Here is an 18538-nt window from a genome sequence, read left to right as displayed (position 1 = left end):
AGACGCAGACAAAAGGACAGCCATTCGCTTTCGAGTTATGCTATTTTGATCTTTCCGAAACGATTCCGACCATCGAACATCGTGCACCCACTGCACGCTCATTGTTTCATTCGATACACATGTGAACCAGGGAGAGAATTCGGGTGTCGTCTGGCTGACAAGTGAAGTAGCAATAATCAAAGCGGTTATACAATAATAACAATAATGGTACTGCTAACTAATAGCATTTATTAAGTAGTACTAACAGCGAATGCTTCTGAACGGCGGGATTGTCCTTCTGCCCGCCGAGAAGATGGCCGTATTATCTAGTGCGTTGCGACCAGTGTATCCCTTTGTTTTCTCGCTGTCTGAGTTTCCTTCGTATATTATCCTCAGCTAGTCTCGCTGCTGTTGTTACTGCTGCCGCTGTTGTCGTCTCCCTGCTTAACACAAGTAAACACGAAATTTCGAAGTTCGGAGTTCAGAGAGCATGAGGCCACTGCGGGAGCGCACTCAGTCACTCACAACATGCGGCGACAGTTGAAGACGAAGAGGACAACGAATTCGCGGTTTTTTACGCTGGCTGAATAACTCCAAACACGCTTATGGCTTACTCACTTCGGTTATGTTGCACTGAACGAACGAATACACCTCCTTCCCTGACACTTGCAGCAACTGTAACGGGAAACTACGCAAATTCTGCTGCTGCGGCGGCGGCTGCTCGTCATTACCGAAGCCCATGAGAGCGGCCATGCCTCCCCTTGTGTCTTCTTCTTATTATTATTGTTGTTAAGAGGAGATTATATATGTCTGTCTGCCTGTCTGTCTGTCTGTTTGCCTGCCTGCCTGGCAGTTATGTTCGTGTCAGTCGCTGTTGGTGCCTCTGAGGGGGAGGGGTGTGTGTATGTCTCCGCCGCTATTGATTCCCGAACAGACGTCAGCTGACTACTGCTGTGGTTGCCGGCGATAGAAGCGTCACGCACAGCAAAATGTCGCTGCAGCTCGTCTAGTTATTGTAACATCTAAATAGAAGCATACCGTCTATTTAAGTGCTTATTGCTGATTACACTTTGATCATTAAGCATAGACGTGATCTGTACGTAGCGCGCCTCTATGTCTTGTACGCAGACCACTTCGCGAACTACTAGTATCACATCACACTCGAATCGAACACATCACGACAAAACGGAATAATTGAGTAAGTAGCAATGAAAACAGGCACAGGCCGTTTGAACATTTACAAGAATAACAACCAGCCTTTTCGCGTGAATTCGATTCTTCATCACAATTTAATCATCTTTCGTCATATTTGTTAGCTACTGTATTCCTTCCGCTATCACTATGAGGAAGTCATTAGACTTTTACGCCTTCTCCCGCTAAGTTGCGCCTACGACGCTCGCCGGCAGATGATAGAGGTAGCTGGCTAACAACGGTAAAGCGGGTCAACAGCGAAGTTTCTATGCTGGGCGGTGAGCGCAATGTGTGTCTATCTGTGTCTGTGTGTGTGTATTTATGGGTTCTCCATCGTTAGAACTGTCGTCTCGTTTACTCAGATATATGACGATGTTTCCCATGCTGCTGCTATTGTTGCTGTTGTTTGTTGGTGGTGTTGTTGTTGTTTCCGTTGTCGCTGCTGTCGACGACGAGGACGACGCTGATGGCGCTGTCGTGCTGATAAAGTTGGACACCGCACTGTCGTCTGCTGCTAAAAACTGCTGCCGTGTTGATCTGTGTCTTATTTGCATATTATAGTAGCCTCCTCTCCAGCAGCAGCCGACGGGAAGTGGACGGTCGGAAGAAGGGTCCGCTGTTGCTGTTTGTCGACTGCTACGGTGTCATCATCTCCTACGCTGTGGGAAATGGCGATGCTGATAGCAAAGTTGAAATTGTTGTGGTAGTTGTTGTTGTTACTGTTGTTGTTGTTGTTCTTGTTGTCAGTATGCTGCCCAGCAATGCTGGTTGGTCAAGCACTAATCCAGTGTGGTCTTAACGGTCTGTCTATTCCTGTTGATGGTCGCTTCTCTTAATTTGTTGCCGACAATTGCTTTTAGCTGTTGACTTTAGTGACGATGCCACTGCTGCTGGGGCTGAAGCAGCAGCAGCAGCCCCAATATCGGAGAGGTGAGTAATGTTAAAGCTTGAGAGTTGACAAGGTGCCTCTACTACGGTCGTATATTACTCATTATCGTTCTATAATTGTCGTGGCTTACGTGCACAAGATTAAGGTAAAGTGAAAATAGGCAAAAAAGCAGATCCTATGACACTGTGTCATCTGCGCAAGGAATAAGGACGCGGAACGGACAGCACAGGACGGGCCGTCAGTATTTAATAGTGGTCAGATAGACGGACGAACAGCGTTCGCCAATTCGTGGCCCGTGTGGGCGAACGCTCAACAGCAACCCAGTGAGGAGTGCAATTGTTATCGAAAGGGTTGATAGACGTTGCAGCTTCTCTAGATGCGATTATTTCTTCCAAGACTTCCTGCTCCTGTGTGTCAGCTCTACTGGACAGCTTTCACTGAACGTGTAACAATAATAGTAGGTGCCGTCGAAGAGTGAGTCTTACTGGTGGAAGTAGAATGGGGTTGCCACATGGATAGTGCGCATGTTATTTCGCCATATTAGTCGCAACACACTTTACAACAACGGTACATTTAGTAAAAAAATTATCTGTGATCGTACTGATCAGGCACGACTTATTGCTGTTGAGGATGTATTAGCTCATGTGTTTGCAAAATTGAAAGCCAGCAGACAAGTGATCCTTAGTTCTTCGGTAGTAGAAAAAAAGAATTTAATTTGGTGGAACGGCAGCTAAAGAGCCGTTAAAAGCGCTAATGGGCTTACACCCCTGATATAACACTCGCACAGTTGAGTAATAATGCTTTAAAGAACATTTGGAGGATAACAAGAGGAGACAGTGAGTGTCCTTGATCTGTGGTAGAGTTTGCTATTACTATTATTATAAAAGATAACTATTTATTGTACTACGTGTCCGCAATTAACAATGGATAATGACGCGCACCCTCCCTTGACGACTAATTCGTAGTGACTCGGACTGACGGAAAAAGCAGCGGTGACAACGGGGGGGTACACGGACTGCAAAGTAGCTACTATTACAATTATAATAACGATACAATGGTACTTACGCAGCGACACATGTCTGCCTAAATCGTATCGACAGGATAATCATCATCAACATTAAAGTGAGAATTTCTGCGATATCAGATCAATGTCATCGTCATTTGCTAAAGTGGAGAAGTGAAGTTGGTGCTGCGTTCGAAATTCTTGTGTTAACGTTGTCGGTACTGTATTCTACAGCTGACCTGAATAAGAAATGGTTGACTGCTAGACAGACGAACCGATAAAGAATCGCTCACAGACGTTACCATCGTCGGCTAATCTCCGTCTGATACCGCTGTTCCATCAACTGGTTGCTGGTTCCATTGATGATAACGTCGTAGACTAGCCCGGCGTTTGATCTGGTCTCATAGTTGTCGAGTTTAGTGAACGTCACTGCTAGAAGGTCAGTGTGTCAGAAGGCCAAGAAGCAATACTGGACGAAACCAGCCGGAACCATCAAACAACGACAACCCCAGTAGCAGCGGTGGGAAATGGGTGACAGTTCCGCGTTTATCGAGAAAGTTTTCTCACCGTTTGTGGCCATTGCCGTTAGCGAAGACGCAGATGAACTCTGCGCTAAGAATGGACTCACTTTCAGTGAGCTCATACAGCCGTTCACAGACAATATTGAAGGTGAGTCAAGCAAATAGTCATGTATTCTGCTAATATCAAGAAGTAACCTATTGCTAACCTTTTGCAGAAACTTCAAAAGATTTTCTTTTGACCCATACGATAATCCAGAGTAATAGACACTTTGCACAAGCATAGATGCGTTCGAAATTTACAAGGAAGCGAATCTATTTCTTGGATATAAAGTACGTAGCAGACACGGAAACGAGAAAATATATTGTTTTTGTTATAGGGACATAAATTGTCAACGGCTGCAGTCAAGATCAACGGGGAAAAGTCATCGGTCAGTCACTTATTATAATAATATTACGAGTCTGTTGTGAGTAATTTATATAAGTAACATTCTCTAATGGAGTAAAGTTCCCATTGAGAAATTACTTTCATTGTAATGTGGCTGTTCGTATGACAACGTATACCCATGATGACTTCTCACGATAATTGGTTTTTCGTTGTTTTCGTGGCGTAGGGCAATGTGCAGATCTCAGGGGGTTAAAGTGAAGTTAACGTTGCTGAATGACTTATTGGGAAAGGTTTCAATAGTCTTAGTGGAGTTTAATCTTGAAAACAGCAGTTGGTGCCTACAGTTGTGTCCAGCAGAAACTCAGCCAACTATATATGTACCAATGTTTTATGAAGTACTTCACGATTAGAGGGATGACATTTCAGTGTTAGTGTTTAGTAAGGACCAGTTTATTTATTCCATTGTTTTAAAATTATTTTTATGTTTAAAGGTGAAGTTCTGACATTTTTACCTGCAATTGTTTACCTATATGAAATGATTGTGTGAATATCCGGCCCTTAACAATTCTAATGACGATTACAAAAACTATTACAGTTTCGCTAAATGCCAATTCAGCAACTAGAACCTCATACACCTTGTTCACTCAAATATATGTATTTTTGAGTAGAATATTCCTTTATATTCTGTATCTCCACTTCGAGCATTTTAAATTACTGGACGAAAATCATGGCGATTAGGTTGTATCTCGTAGGTCGACAAGGCGTATGTTATAATAAACGATTTGCTAATCGTTTTTATACAGTCTCTATGTCTTATTTAGCTGGTAAATTATATATTAACAAATGAATTGGCGCAACTAGGAAGACATAACATTATTTGCAAAGTATTATTGGCATGCCGGACTAAATTGTGACATTAATTTTCAGTATCACTCTTCTGTTTTACTGCAAACATTAGATATGCTAATATTAATAACCGAATTATATGGACTAATCGAATGCCAGAGGATCTAACACCCTAGATAAACGCTGTTTATTTGTTAGTCTTAAGGAGATTACATAAACGCCACCTCTTGCATCAATTGTATTTGACGGAACTGCCTCCGATGTTCAGGCATAAAACTGTATAATTCGGCAAAAGTGTATTCACCTTTGATGGTATATATTTAACAAAACTTTTATATATATATATATATATCCGTTCGTATAGCTCTTAAGTTACAACATTCATCGCCTTAAAAAGTTTAAGGGAATTAATCTGCAATAGCATTAGCGTACCGGGTTCCCGAGCGAGAGTTCTAAGGTGTAGAAATCTACATGATATTTATTACAGTCCCCCCATATCTATTACAAATACACTCCTCGCGCTTATAATCTGTGGTGCAGATCGTGGGACGCGAAATAAGTAATACGTGACGGTTTTGTCTGTTCCGGTTTCTTTCAACCGTTGTTGCGCATCGTTCCGGTGCTAAAAACTTTACCGTATTTCTGCGTATATCTATTCTTTCCTAGCTTCTGGGGAGGTCTCAAATGGCGGAAATTTAAAATGAGATTTCAGATCCTCGACGAGCAGCGGGGTGTTACCAAAAAAAGCTTAACTAGTGAGTTTTCTGCCGTACGATAAAGGCCCAAAGCACGTGTCAAGAAAAAGGTTTTCACTAGGTTGAGTAGTTCAAGATACCCTGAAATTAAAGTTGCTCCGTAAGCCGCTACCGACGTTGCTCTGAGATCGAATAGGCGTAGCGCTGTCATTGCGAAAAGACGACTTAGGATCGTGATCGCACAAGATGCGGTTAACGCTTTTTTGCATCTTTCCGTAATGTATGAAATGAGGTTGTTACTATTAAAGAAGATAAGCAACCTGAGAAACTGAGAGATCTGTTCATATACGGAAGGAAAATTTGACGAAAAACAGTGACGAAAACGGACTGGGATTTTGCCTCCTCTCCTAAATTTCACGGCCTCCATCTTATTTAGAGTGATATTAATGCCAATAAATTATTGTACTATGGGTCCTAGTCAGATTCTGCTGCATTTGATCTATTAGGCCCGTATATAGTTTGGTTTTTGCTTTTGCCAAAAAATTCTCTTGTTTCAGACTTATGAATACGTTCGTGGAGGTAGGCTAGCAATATTCGTTAAATTGACGGAACGCTAATGTTTGCGCTGATTGCGCTCCAGTTTTGTATATATTTTTTTTCTTCTATTTTTTAAGAACATGTTATAAGCATTGCAAGATTTATGTCTTTGCCGTTTCTCAACAGATAGCGGGATTAAGATCGATGTTCTCTAGATTAAGTTAAATCGGTGATGATTAAATTGCCTAATGTTCTTCGAACATTGTCGAATGTATTCTTGTATCTATATTATTTTTTACGCTGGGCAATTCCTTTATATTGGCCCATTCATTAGGGCTCGACGATCTTACTGGAGAGCTACATTTTACACGAACTATTATTTCAAGGCACGCTCCTTCTCTAAGGGTGTTGTGATGTTGGAACGTTTGCTTGAATTTTTAATTATTAGTTGCTGATATCAATCATTTACTTCACTAGGTATTTTAGTCTTTTCTGTTTAGAAAACTGACGAGAGGCCTTATTTTATTGCGTTTACATATTTCCAGTATCTTTAAAGGATCCCTCAGGAAACGTGTTGCCTCCGGTGAAGCTTAAACTAAACTTTTGTGATCTTACAACACCGTATCCACAAGGATCATTGGCCAAAAAACAGCTTTCAGAAGCCGTGCTTCGAAACCAGCCCAACATCGATGGACCGGGTCCGCGGAAGACGCTTATCACACATGGAATATATGAGGTCGATGTGTGTCGTAAGTATTTCCCGAATTGTGAAAATCTTCAATTCCTTTAAGAAAGAAATAGTTGTCATACGCGCGTGCTTATTTAGTGAATCCAAAGGATTTCTTTATTTGCACTGCCAATAGAAAGAGTATATTACGAGGAAGAAAAGGTCTACTGACTTTAGCGTTTAATTTATAAATGCAAATATCACATTGGAAAAAATAACATTACTGTTTTTGAGTTTTTTGTTTTTTCTATATAACGCTGAATGCTTTTAGCTATTCTGAAAAAAAATAGTCAACGAAAATGGGTAGTTGATGGACGTTGGCTGTCGAAAGGTACTTCATTAGCGGCCAGATCTGAAATTACTTTCGCGAAAAGTGTAAGAACATTATTATTTTTGTGACGTTTTTCAGCGGTGACGCCATGGTATAATGCGTATCGAGACGCTTTCTTCAGATGCTTGGCACCTCAGGAACACGACTTTACTCGCCATTTTGTCGGATGCGTTTACGTTGTCAGTTCTGCCCATCAGGCACCACAACAGCAGCTAACGCAGCTCATACAAAACGTCAGCACCGTCCAGCTGAATCTATCCCATCATTCGAAATGGTTTTTTGGCCAGACAGGTCCTCAGTATTTCGTCCTCTTACACGATGGTGGTACGGGCGACAACACCATGTACGTATCAAACGGAGTCAGAAAATTAACACCGATTTGAGCTTTTTGACTGTGTGTCTAATGTGTCAACTCGAACGTAACGCATAAATCTGTGATGAGTAACGATTTTATTGAGCTATCTTACAAGCGTCCCGGTGACGTCTGAGGCGGTAGCAAGGTAGGTGTCACAAGCCAGGTGTGAATAAAGCATATGTGCGGATCATCTGCGGAACATCTGCGGAAAAAAAGTTTTCTCAACAAAAAATATATATCTACAGTGAGAAGATGGCGAGCAATGCCAAAGGGTTACACATCTGGGGATTGCATGGCGCTCACCTATTGTCTCTGTAGTAGTATATAAATAGACTCTGAAAGCGGACGCAGCCAGGCACTCCAGGTCGGGGGCCTGTCAAGAGAAAATGCTTTCTCACCTACCTTAAGAGAACCGTGACATAAGTTTTCTGTTTAGATTTCTGTTATAGATCATTTAGTTTTTATCATTGTAGAACAGCTGTGTGTGATTATAAACATTGGGTTCTAGATGTTTATTAAAGGTTTTAAGTGTTGACACAGTCGCCATAATGGTGCACTTGTACCGTGTTTCTCTATTACATTTACGATACGTGAGATAATATGCATTCGAAACCGGGCGTAGAAGTACCTCGTCTTGTGTGGACGGAAGCCAGTCGTCTCAAGCAATAGTTAATAACAGTATCAGGGGACATAATAAACGGAAAACATATCTTTAGGCTTGACAGAAATATTATACAGGCACAAGCATCTACAAAGAGTACAACTTCGTAGTCGAAAGTTGCTGTCTCTAATTTTAAAATGTATTTTCAGTTTATTTTCCAATCAACTATTTATTGACGCTGACAGCGGTTTTCAGACATAGGTTGAAATTTCCAATCGAAAATGAATTATAACTATTTGGAATTGTTTTTATTTACTACAGCTATGCGAAACCGTGTGTACGTTTATAGGGCCGAGGCGACGTTTCTGTCAATGAAGAATATTCACGGTTCAGCCAACTGTCATATGCTAACTATCAATTCTGTATCACCGTCAAACCCTCCTCCGGCAGGGGGAGCTGATATTTGGTCACCATTGATAGATTTGACTGCGCCAACGACACCCAATGGTGAGCAGCATAATGGCTGTTCAACGCTGTTACCACCTAAAGTCGAGAGTAACGGCGGCCTCGAAATGGTTGAACGTGAGCACCCACTCGACCCACTTGGGCCTTTGTCCGCCAGCAGTCCTACTATGGATGAACCTACATCACCAATCGCGCCGAAAAGGCGTGGAGCATGGCTCACCACAACAGATCGGGAGAACGTGAAGACGTTTGTCTCAGATTTTGCCACCCAGTGCCTAGCCCCTCAAATTGAACAACATTTGAAGAACCTCGCGGATCAGGTGGCCAATAAAAAAGGACTTCATCGTCAGATTGCTGTTGCGGCTAAGAGTTTCTTTGCAGGCCGAGGCAAGGGAAATATTCTCGCCAGCAATAACCCGAATGTTGTCAACTCAGTGATATACAGCCAGCAGGCACCCGAATTAGTGGTTCGAAAACTGGGTGAGTGGTTAAATGATTCTTTTTTGTCGGTCACGCAATACATAGATGGAAAAGTGTGTAGTTGTGTGTCCTGTAAATGTGACTAGAGCATGTATTGAATTAAACTACTATGTTTTGTTTGTCTATCTGCGAAATTTAGGTGATCTAGCATTTTTGTTTCATCAATACGAAACAGCATATCAAGCTTACCATGCAGCAAAACGCGATTTTCACGGCGATCAAGCGTGGCTCTATTGTGCTGGCGCCGAAGAAATGGCCGCACTAAGTGTGTTTATGCTGGGAAAAGATGGACCCCGTTCATATCCTCACCATTATTTTAAAAATGCGATCAATGCGTACCTCAACGTCTGCAAGTACGATTACAATTATGATTTAAAATATTTAACTATGATGTACTGTCAGTAGGAATTTTTAAGCCAACATATTATTGTATTTGCTATTAAGATTATTTTTTACTTTTCTATCCCCATACAATCTATCATCTTTAATTTTACTTTATTTATGGTACTCAATATAATTCATTAGGATGGTGCTTAGTTAAACATAATGCTTATGCACGTTCAATTAGAAATAAATGCGTTAAGCGTGAATTTAATTCTAAATTTCTTTTTTGCTAACCTTCCAAATAAATATACAACTACACTGCGGCATTCAGTATGAAATGTGAATTAATAATTTTTTTTCGCAAAAATTATTCTTTTACGTTCGATCGGAGTATTCATCGTTACTATTTTTAACCTCCTGCCATTTGTATAGTAACTTATTTACTGTGTAAAAATTTAAGATACGGGAGAATATAAAGTTTTACGTAGGAACTTGAACATTTTTCCTGCGAAGGAACTGTTGAGATTTAAAAAAAACTATGAAGATGCTGAAAAAATGGCAGAGAGTTTTAACAAATGGTAGAAAAAAGGAAGCAATGCCTTGTAAGTACAAAGGGTATTAAAAGCTTCCAAAACCCTGATTCCTGCAACGTGAGGCCGAACGTTGTCGTGTACCTCCAGCGGCCTAGCTCTCTTCACAAATCCCGGCTGTTTAATGCATTGTTTGCTTCTCTGATTGTTAGCAGTGCACTCCAATCGTCATTGACTCATCAAGCTGTAATAGGTTTCATTTGCACTAGGCCATCGAAGATAGACCACAAGCATTTGCAGCTCTACACTTGCTTTTTAAAATTATGCTCCGCCAGCTCATTTGTATTCGTCCTTGAAGAAAAACTGTAGATATCAAAGAAGAATATCATCTATTTTTTTTTTTTACAACAAATCGTAGTTCGATACAAGAATAGGTTATTGTTTAACTGACAGAAGCGTTTCTACGTCTCAATTTTTTTTTATCTTTGCCTGAATTAAACGGCATCCATTATTATTTCATTGTTTTACCTTAATTTCAGCTAGCTGAATAAATAAGGTATTTTCGCATAGACCAAATCTAAATTCCAACACGCGTAAACCTTAAGATACTCGATTTTTATTATAATCCCCAATGCTTCCACAAGGCTCATTGTCGGGACCTAAATATCCTTCTTTTTTCAACGTCAATGCAACTTGTTTGCTAGAAGCCCGAGTGACAGTATCCGAGTAAATAGTTCCACATCCCAAAAAGTGAAATATAACTAAAAAAAAAAATACCCAAAATCTAGCACCGGTGTGTAATGTGGCAGTTTTAAAATATGAGATTAACGTTTACGGCACCTCATGTTAAACGGCCTGATTAAAATACATGGTCCTTAATTGGAAGCTAATTTTTTTCTACTGGTTTGTGGTATGTCTCGTCATGCAGAATGCCTCAGCTGGCGACTCGGGCGACTCTTCTTCATGCGGAATGTTTACGGTCCCTGGGAGAGTATGAAAAGTTGGCTGAACAACTTATCCATTTAATCTCTGAGGATTCGGACCTTCGTTCAGCGTTGCTCCTTGAGCAAGCTGCCTACTGCTATCTGTCGATGCAGCCAATGCAATTACGAAAGTACGCATTTCATCTGGTGTTGGCTGGATATCGCTTTTCCAAGGCGGGCATGCGAAAACACAGCCTTAGAGCCTATCGGGAGTCCGAACAGGTGTTCCGGAGGCGAGGATGGAGCTTTGCCGAAGATCATATTCTTTATATGACCGGACGTCAATGCGCCACGCTCGGGAAGCTCGATAATGCATTCCAGGCATTTCACGGTCTACTCGATAAAACAAGTCAACAGAGCGCTACGCAGCAAAGCGTATTCGTCAAAGATTACTTTGCAACAATAAAAGGTAGGCTTTGTCTTGCTTTATCTGTCTTACAGTACTGGTGTTCTGTAACGCAAAGTACTAAATAAATCAAGCTGCTTGCCTTAAACTGAAACCGTCATTTACATAAAATTATTGAGGAACAAGCATGGCGAATCAACATAAAAAGAGAATTCTTGCGACGGGTGAAATGATCGTCTTAGGATGGCCAGCATCCTAGTCCTAAAGAACGCATGGTCCTTTCTTTTAGAACGACAAGTGTGCTTTTAATTGCGTGGCGTTTTTTTCGTAATTCAGCATTAGACTTGCGAGAATATGAGATGCCGATCCCGAAAATCGATATGACTTCGGTGAGGACGATCTTGGGCCACAAGCCACAAGCGATGGAGAACTCACATGGGCGGGAGCGGTATGCAAATTGTGAAGACTGGCAGAAATTGGAAGAATGTTGCTATTTACGAGCCACCAATCAGAAGTCTGTACCACCGAATTATCGGAATACGGTTGATGTTATGGACAACTCGACGCCGAATACCAGGCCCGCCATTGTTGCACAAAATGGTTGGTAGTGGAAGCTTATATCACAATCTTCCATCGTGCGCATTAAATTGAACTATGTAGCAATTGAAAAAAATTGGACGCACTGCGAAGGCTAAGTGCGACTGGATACTTTTGACGTTAGCAGAAGTATTGTTAGTTAAACGTTTGAATGGGTCGAACAAACTTTGCCTTAATTTGTTCCATTACGTCGTTTATAACGTTGAATTACGTTATTTGCTCTTCATGATTGCAGAACCCGTCACGGTTGAGTTGGAATTGACGAACCCGCTACAGATCGGCCTTAGTCTTCAGCAAGTTCATCTTTGTTGGGAAATGGAACCCGGAGATGAAAGTTCAGGCGAACGTGTAAGCAATCACCCGTCGCTCAAACTACAAAAGGACATGCATCAGCCGCATAACTATGTCGAAACCTGTGCTCTGGAATTCGTCAGTCTCGAAGCTAAACAAACCATTGTGGTACGTTGAGTATTACTATGCAGCAATGTTCGCATGTATCGTAAACTTCAGTTTGTCATAGTACGACTTGTCGAACAGCATCGTCTGTTGCGACTCGTACAAAGCTATTTATTCGGGTGGATAATCCGACCATGTAGGCATGTACATATTTAAGAGTTGATTCTAAAATAAGTTAAGTCAGTTTGGCAACAGTAAGTTATAATTTCAATGGCTAAGAGTTTCTAACGCACAGGCCATCATTGGTAATTCAGAACGCTTGTCCGAGACGAGACTTTCGCGCTGTCCATTTCAGATAAAACTGAGCTTGATCCCCAAATGTATGGGTCGTCTGAAGATTATTGGTGTATCCTATTTGATATCACTTCTGGTCATTTCGCCGTCGCCTTCAACTAATTCATTATCGTCTGATTCGGTGATGATATCACCATTGACGCCGCTCACTCCTTTGGCTGAGAATCAGGGCTCACCGGTTTGGGGTTACCAGACGCTTACAGTCAAAGGTTATAAATTGCATGCCAAGAAAGTGAAGAACAACGAATGGTATGCCAAGGATTATAGGCTACAGCCTACCGTTGGTCCTCCTATGCCGTACTTAAAGGTAAAATCAGAGCTTTTGATCTTATCTCACCAAACTTGCTAATCATTCTGCGCTATTTTCCTCTTAAATTATATACCTTCTTGTTGTCACCAAGTGTATTAACTAACTATAGATTAATTTTTAATGTTTTTTTTCCATTTATTTATCTAAAATTAAATTAATCTGACATTATAGGCGGACTTTGATACCTTTCCGAAACAAATGTTATGTGGAGAGGTGCAGCGGTTGAATTTGCGCCTAACCAATAGGGCAGCATTTGGCCTTGTCAGACTATTAATGGCAGCGAGAAACCCCAGAGAGGTGACTTTCGGTGTCATCGGCTTAAAGGCACTACCACCAAATAACAGCACATATAAGGAAATGCCAGCTAACAGTGGTGAGCTAGATGTAATTATTCAGCTTCTAATAATTATAATAATAATAACATGTTAACTGAGAGCCACAGTTGTTGCTTGCAAATTCAGATACCTTTTCATATCCACACATACAGCTTTAGGCCTCATACTACGGCAGAATCAAGTTTTGACCTGAATGTATCTTTTGAAGTACTAATCTAATACCTAAGTTTCTATGTTGATTAATTTTAGGCGATTTAGCGTGTAACAGTGCATCATTATGTGAGGTGGTGAAAACGCATTATGTAATGTCAATTCCTGGCGTAGACTCAATAGAGGCTGGGACCACAGTTAGCGTTCCTTTCTGGATCCGGGGGCCAGATGTACCCGGAGAGCACCAACTTGCACTGCTATTCTACTATGAAGCAGTTGGGTCGTGTCAGGGCGGTGCGAAGATTCAGTAAGTTTGAATTTCGAATAGGATTCTAACAAGTGGATCACAGCTTCATTTAACGAACATGTCTGTATTAGCTTGTTCAGTGAGACCGCCAATTATTTGTCAACAATGTCGATTGTTCATTTTGTCTCAATAAAATTTTATAAAAATCTTAATAATATTTTTAAAGTAATTGTCAAAGTAGTAGTTTTATAGTGGCAGTTGTCGCTTCCGTTCTTATCCATATGTTTTCTATGAATACTGTCGAAGTAATTATTTTTCCTATGATTATCTCTTGTAATGTCTGTCTGTTTTAGAATATCTTAATTGTGCAATTCAATCGCTTAATGAAAGCTAATCAAAGTTACTTTTGAGATTCGACTTGCCGTTATTGATTGATTTTCATAAGGCATCGGGTGACCAAGTTCAGTGCCAAAATTTCGACGATTTCTTCGCTCATCGTGCATGCCAGTGCCGAACCAAGCATTAAGGCAGACGATATCGGTTCGATATTACTTTCGGTGCACGCGAAAAACTCTAGTGAGGTAAAATTTTAATAAAACAGCTTGTATTTATGGATAAATTTGCGTCGGCCTTACCGTGAGATATTTATTTAGACTATGTGCGTTCATCCCCTTGCCATTCAAATTCATGACCCGTTATCTGTTTTGATGAAGCATATCGCCTACTTTATTTTAGGTTGGCTGATTTCTGTTTTTGATCTGTGTGTGTGTGTATGTATGTTGCAGTTGCAAGGCTCGGATTCGGTTGACCTGTCATTGCTACAGGTGTCTCTTATGTCGGAGATGCATTCAATCGCTAAACAGATGGATGTGCCTCCGCGCACTCCGTCCCATTCAGTGTCCGTGACGACGATTCGACCCAGGGAAGTGAAAGATATCGCGCTAAAACTTTCGAATAACAAACTCGAAATAGTAGATAATCAAAGTGGCGAGTCTCATATGGATGGACGACTAAAAGGCTCAGACAATGAGGAAGACACAAAAGACAGCGGTCTATTTAGTGAACGAACAAAACAGCAAAAGCCGATGAAAAAGATGATCAGTCAATGGCCTCTGTCGATAGTGAGGGTAGAAAGCAGCGGTACTCCTTGTGCAGACTTCATGATGGCCAGAGCCTCTAAACTGGGTGAGCTGAAGGACGAAAATGTTCCCCTAACTAACAAAGAGTTCCTTGATATGGAAGTGGCTAAGCTAAAAGGAATGAAAGCTAAAGAGCGGGATCCGCTTGATGTAACCGTAGCCATTATATGGAAAGCTGCTGTTGAACGAGATGGACTTATGAAGGTCGTTATGGGTCAACACCAGGTACGAATAATATGCATACCGTAGAATGGTCACACGCGTTAATGCTGGCACACATTTAAAACTGCTTCACAAAAAACATTTTCACATTTCCATTTCAAAATTCATTTCAACATTTCATTTCAAAACATTTTCACGAATATCTCATAATATGGAAAATTTAAGACATATATACACAGGGTTGTTGAAGCATCTGCTAAAATAGAGAATAGGGAAAAAGTGGCAGAAAATATACGAATTATTGTAACAAAAAGCGAATTAAATTGCACAACAAATTTTTAACGGGGGACTTACAAAATCTTTAAGCGTACTACTGGATATTCTAAACTTTGTCAATAATGTAACGGTTTGAATGACCGTAGTCATTGTTGCAGTTGTCGTATTTTAAGGCTATACTAGTGCTAAAAGATTATAGCAGAGTATAATAGCAATGTCTTTGGAATAAGTGTTGCACGGTTAAATCTGGTCTTCACTAAAATTATTTTAACTAATTTTAATAATTGCTTTTGTTATTTGCATAGCTGTAAACTGTATATAAATATACAAACATCTATATTTTCATGCTTGTTTATAAAACTTAACTCTCTCTCTTTAAAACACTCAATTCTGTATTAAAGCGTCAAACATATATGAAAAATGTCGTTTGAGACATTTTGATAGATTTTCGATTCTTTTGAATCTAAACCCTATTAAGGACCTTCCGGCGTCCTCCATATAGTCTCCTCGGATTCTTCAAAGGCCGCGCGAGAACATGTAATAATGTAAACCGTCTACTTTGGCCAAAAAGAAAGTTTTTAATTTTTGTGGGGGCTCGTTCAGCGCAGAAAGATTAGATAATTCCTAATCATCACTTGAGTTCCAAAAACAACACGCTGTCGTCTGCCATGATGTGTTATTTACTTTCTTCTAGAGATAATTGCCTTTCGCTCGTTACTAGGAATAGCAAATAAACATACACCTGTTATGATAAACAGCCCGCCTTAATTTTTATTTGTATATGCACATATATAGATCTGGGCTATTGAGTACATTGTGTAGAGGAAAATTTAGGCTGCTGAAAATTTAGATCCTCGTCAGTAATGTAATAAACTTCCCTACAGGTCCTACTGCTGCTGCAATCCGCCATTTAATGCCAGAAGAGCCATATGATTCCGATATTATTGTTATTTATCTGTCTTGGATGCTTCGTATCGATGAGCTGCATGGTTTTATAGCTATCTGATTACATCTGTGGTACATAGTTTGACTTGTTAAAACTAACTTTGCTCAAAATAAATTAGGTGAATATACGCGATTTGCACGTGACTTACACATCAATTCCCCATACGCTTCACGGCTCTGGCGTGGGCCTAATGAAAAAAACTTCCGTTCCACCCATTGGAGGTCCGCTACTGCCTCTTGGCGGGCACGCGGCTCTGGCCGGGCTTGGAGAAGCATCGCGGCTCATCCAAGTCAGCCTTCTGCATGAGCATTACGTGCAGCATGACTTCAGCAAGCAACAGTGAGTTAATTGAATCAGTTATCATATTACCTAAATGAACTCATTATAATGAACCTGCGAACCATTGTACATACATGATCTTGCCCGTGTACGCTCATTTCATATAGATAGATGTACATCATTCTAACTCAAATCCAAATATGTAATTCGATGACTCTTTCCACCGCCTTAGTACTTGATCCTAAGAATCGTCGACGATTATTGAACGAGTGTAGCGCTGCTTGTGTTGTCTGTCTATGATAGGTTCCTTGCCCTTGACGTAACACTGATATTACATAACCCGTCCGTGGTATTGCCACTTACGGTGACCGTGGCTTGCATGAACTCACTTGCACCTGCCTCGGCGGCTTCTGGATCAGCAAGCGGGCCTCCATTGGCATTTGAATGCCCACCGACGACTCACGAGCAAATGGTCACCGATGATATTGGCGGTTTCGTATGGACTCGACAAGTTCGATATCTACGAACGCTCCCGCCAGCTCACGTTGAACGGCTTCCTCTGCAAGCTGTATGTACGGTAACTTTGATATAATGTTAAAATTAAAAGAAAGACGTAATGATAAGGCGACAAGCATATTTCTCTGTAGAGACACCTCAAACGAAATGTAAAATATCGCGCCAAGCATTCGACGATTTACTTGTAGACTAACAGAGTTTTGTGCTTCCAATGTTTTGACCTCGAAAAACGTGGAATAAATGTGTTTCTTTTGTATAAATATAATTCCTTCGTTACAGCTGTTTCTTTCGACGGGAACCTACAACCTCTCGTCCGGTGTACAGGTGTCTATTCAATGCGGCGATTTGACCAAGTCCGTCTCACCATGCCAGAGCCTCATTATTGTCGACAAATCCACGTGTAAAAGCTCTATCACAACTTTCCACTAATAACTATCAATACGCGTTTTGAAACACTTTTTGTTGGATCCGTAAAAGTTTTTGAAAAAAGGAAAAGGTGTGACTGAATCAAGACACGCCCTTAGTAAATGTTTAAGGGTTAGAGGGATTCGAAAGAGATCGTACAGGTAAAGTCTCGTTACCTCGTCTATTTCTGATTAGCCTTAGTGTCGCTGTTAGATATGTAGAATTAGGTAAAATAAATACAGTAGTATTATAACAGTAATCGCAAGTATACCTTGGGGTAAGCTCTCTAATCAAGCGTGAATGTAAAATAGCGGGAACAAAAATGCTCTTTTCGAAGAAAGAAGTTCTTGAGTATCTTTTCCATTCACCCATTGAACGTACTGCTAAGTTCGGCGAGATGGCCGATATCAGCGAGAACGCTTGTAGGGCCGGACTTCAGGGATTACCAGGCTGGTCCTGGAACAGAAAGGTACTGTTTAGGAGGGAAAAATTCCCACGAGCCAAGTTTAGTAAAACTAGCGAACTGTCAGTAACTGATAAACGCAAGATAAAAATGATATGTTAGTGGCCTTAGCGCCGACAGCAGCGGGGCCCGCTAATATCATTAACAAGCCGTGTAAACTTAATACATAACGGAAATACATGTCGTCGTTTTCAACAACCTATGCGAACAATGTATTACACTATACACACCTGCATTTCATAAAGTTAATATTTCAACAGAGGAAACAGAGTGAAAATGCTGGGATTCTGAATTCATTGATTACCAACAAGCAAGGAGATGACGCATGCTGCTAATAACAATTTGCGATTGGAACGATTTCTGTATCTGGTAAGCATAGAAAAGTGTTGGTCTTTTAAAATAATATGGAAAAATACGTGTGTGATCAACGTAGGTGATAATCAGATGCACGGTGAACAACTATAAGTTAAAACCTTATTTCTCCTCCAAACCGTTACAATATTTTCTATGTATTTATATCATCAGACATATATCAAAATTGAATGTGTTAAACCCACCACTGTGTGTAAATGACTTCCTGTTCACTCCAGATGGGGCGGGGGTACATGATACATCATAAATTGATAAAACAGAAAAAGCTCTTTTACGTGCTTCTTATTTATTAAGTTTCTGTAATACTACTTAGCATGTACTAGAAATTTGAATGATTAGAACTATTATGTTTGTGAACCAAGTTAAGCAATGTTGTGCATTTATGTAGCTTCGACATATATAT

The 18538-nt window shown here is 40.6% G+C and overlaps 1 protein-coding gene across 4 annotated transcripts; it reads left to right on the top strand.

Moving 5' to 3' along the window:
• Positions 1 to 1609: 1609 nt before the first annotated feature.
• Positions 1610 to 18409, top strand: l(3)76BDm (trafficking protein particle complex subunit 8 homolog l(3)76BDm). 4 transcript variants are annotated; one of them, XM_086985641.1, is made up of 17 exons: positions 1610 to 2100; positions 3297 to 3731; positions 6592 to 6795; positions 7183 to 7447; positions 8410 to 9005; positions 9145 to 9358; positions 10788 to 11251; positions 11525 to 11788; positions 12021 to 12244; positions 12537 to 12842; positions 13017 to 13218; positions 13430 to 13637; positions 14023 to 14158; positions 14363 to 14941; positions 16219 to 16439; positions 16683 to 16947; positions 17175 to 18409. In XM_086985641.1, the coding sequence occupies exons 2-17, from the start codon at positions 3590 to 3592 to the stop codon at positions 17322 to 17324; spliced, it is 4440 nt and encodes a 1479-aa protein (XP_086841767.1). In that variant the 5' UTR covers positions 1610 to 2100; positions 3297 to 3589; the 3' UTR covers positions 17325 to 18409. The 4 variants fall into 4 exon arrangements, with proteins under 4 accessions (XP_086841767.1, XP_022655862.1, XP_086841766.1 ...); XM_022800127.2 differs by having other exon boundaries at positions 3160 to 3731; XM_086985640.1 differs by having other exon boundaries at positions 3025 to 3731.
• Positions 18410 to 18538: the final 129 nt, after the last annotated feature.

This window comes from Varroa destructor, unplaced genomic scaffold (genome assembly GCF_002443255.2).
Source record: "Varroa destructor unplaced genomic scaffold, Vdes_3.0 BEIS01000003.1, whole genome shotgun sequence".
NCBI classification, from domain to species: Eukaryota; Metazoa; Arthropoda; class Arachnida; order Mesostigmata; family Varroidae; genus Varroa; species Varroa destructor.
Note: the sequence above shows the minus strand (reverse complement) of the source record. Positions and strands in the feature narration are given on the sequence as shown.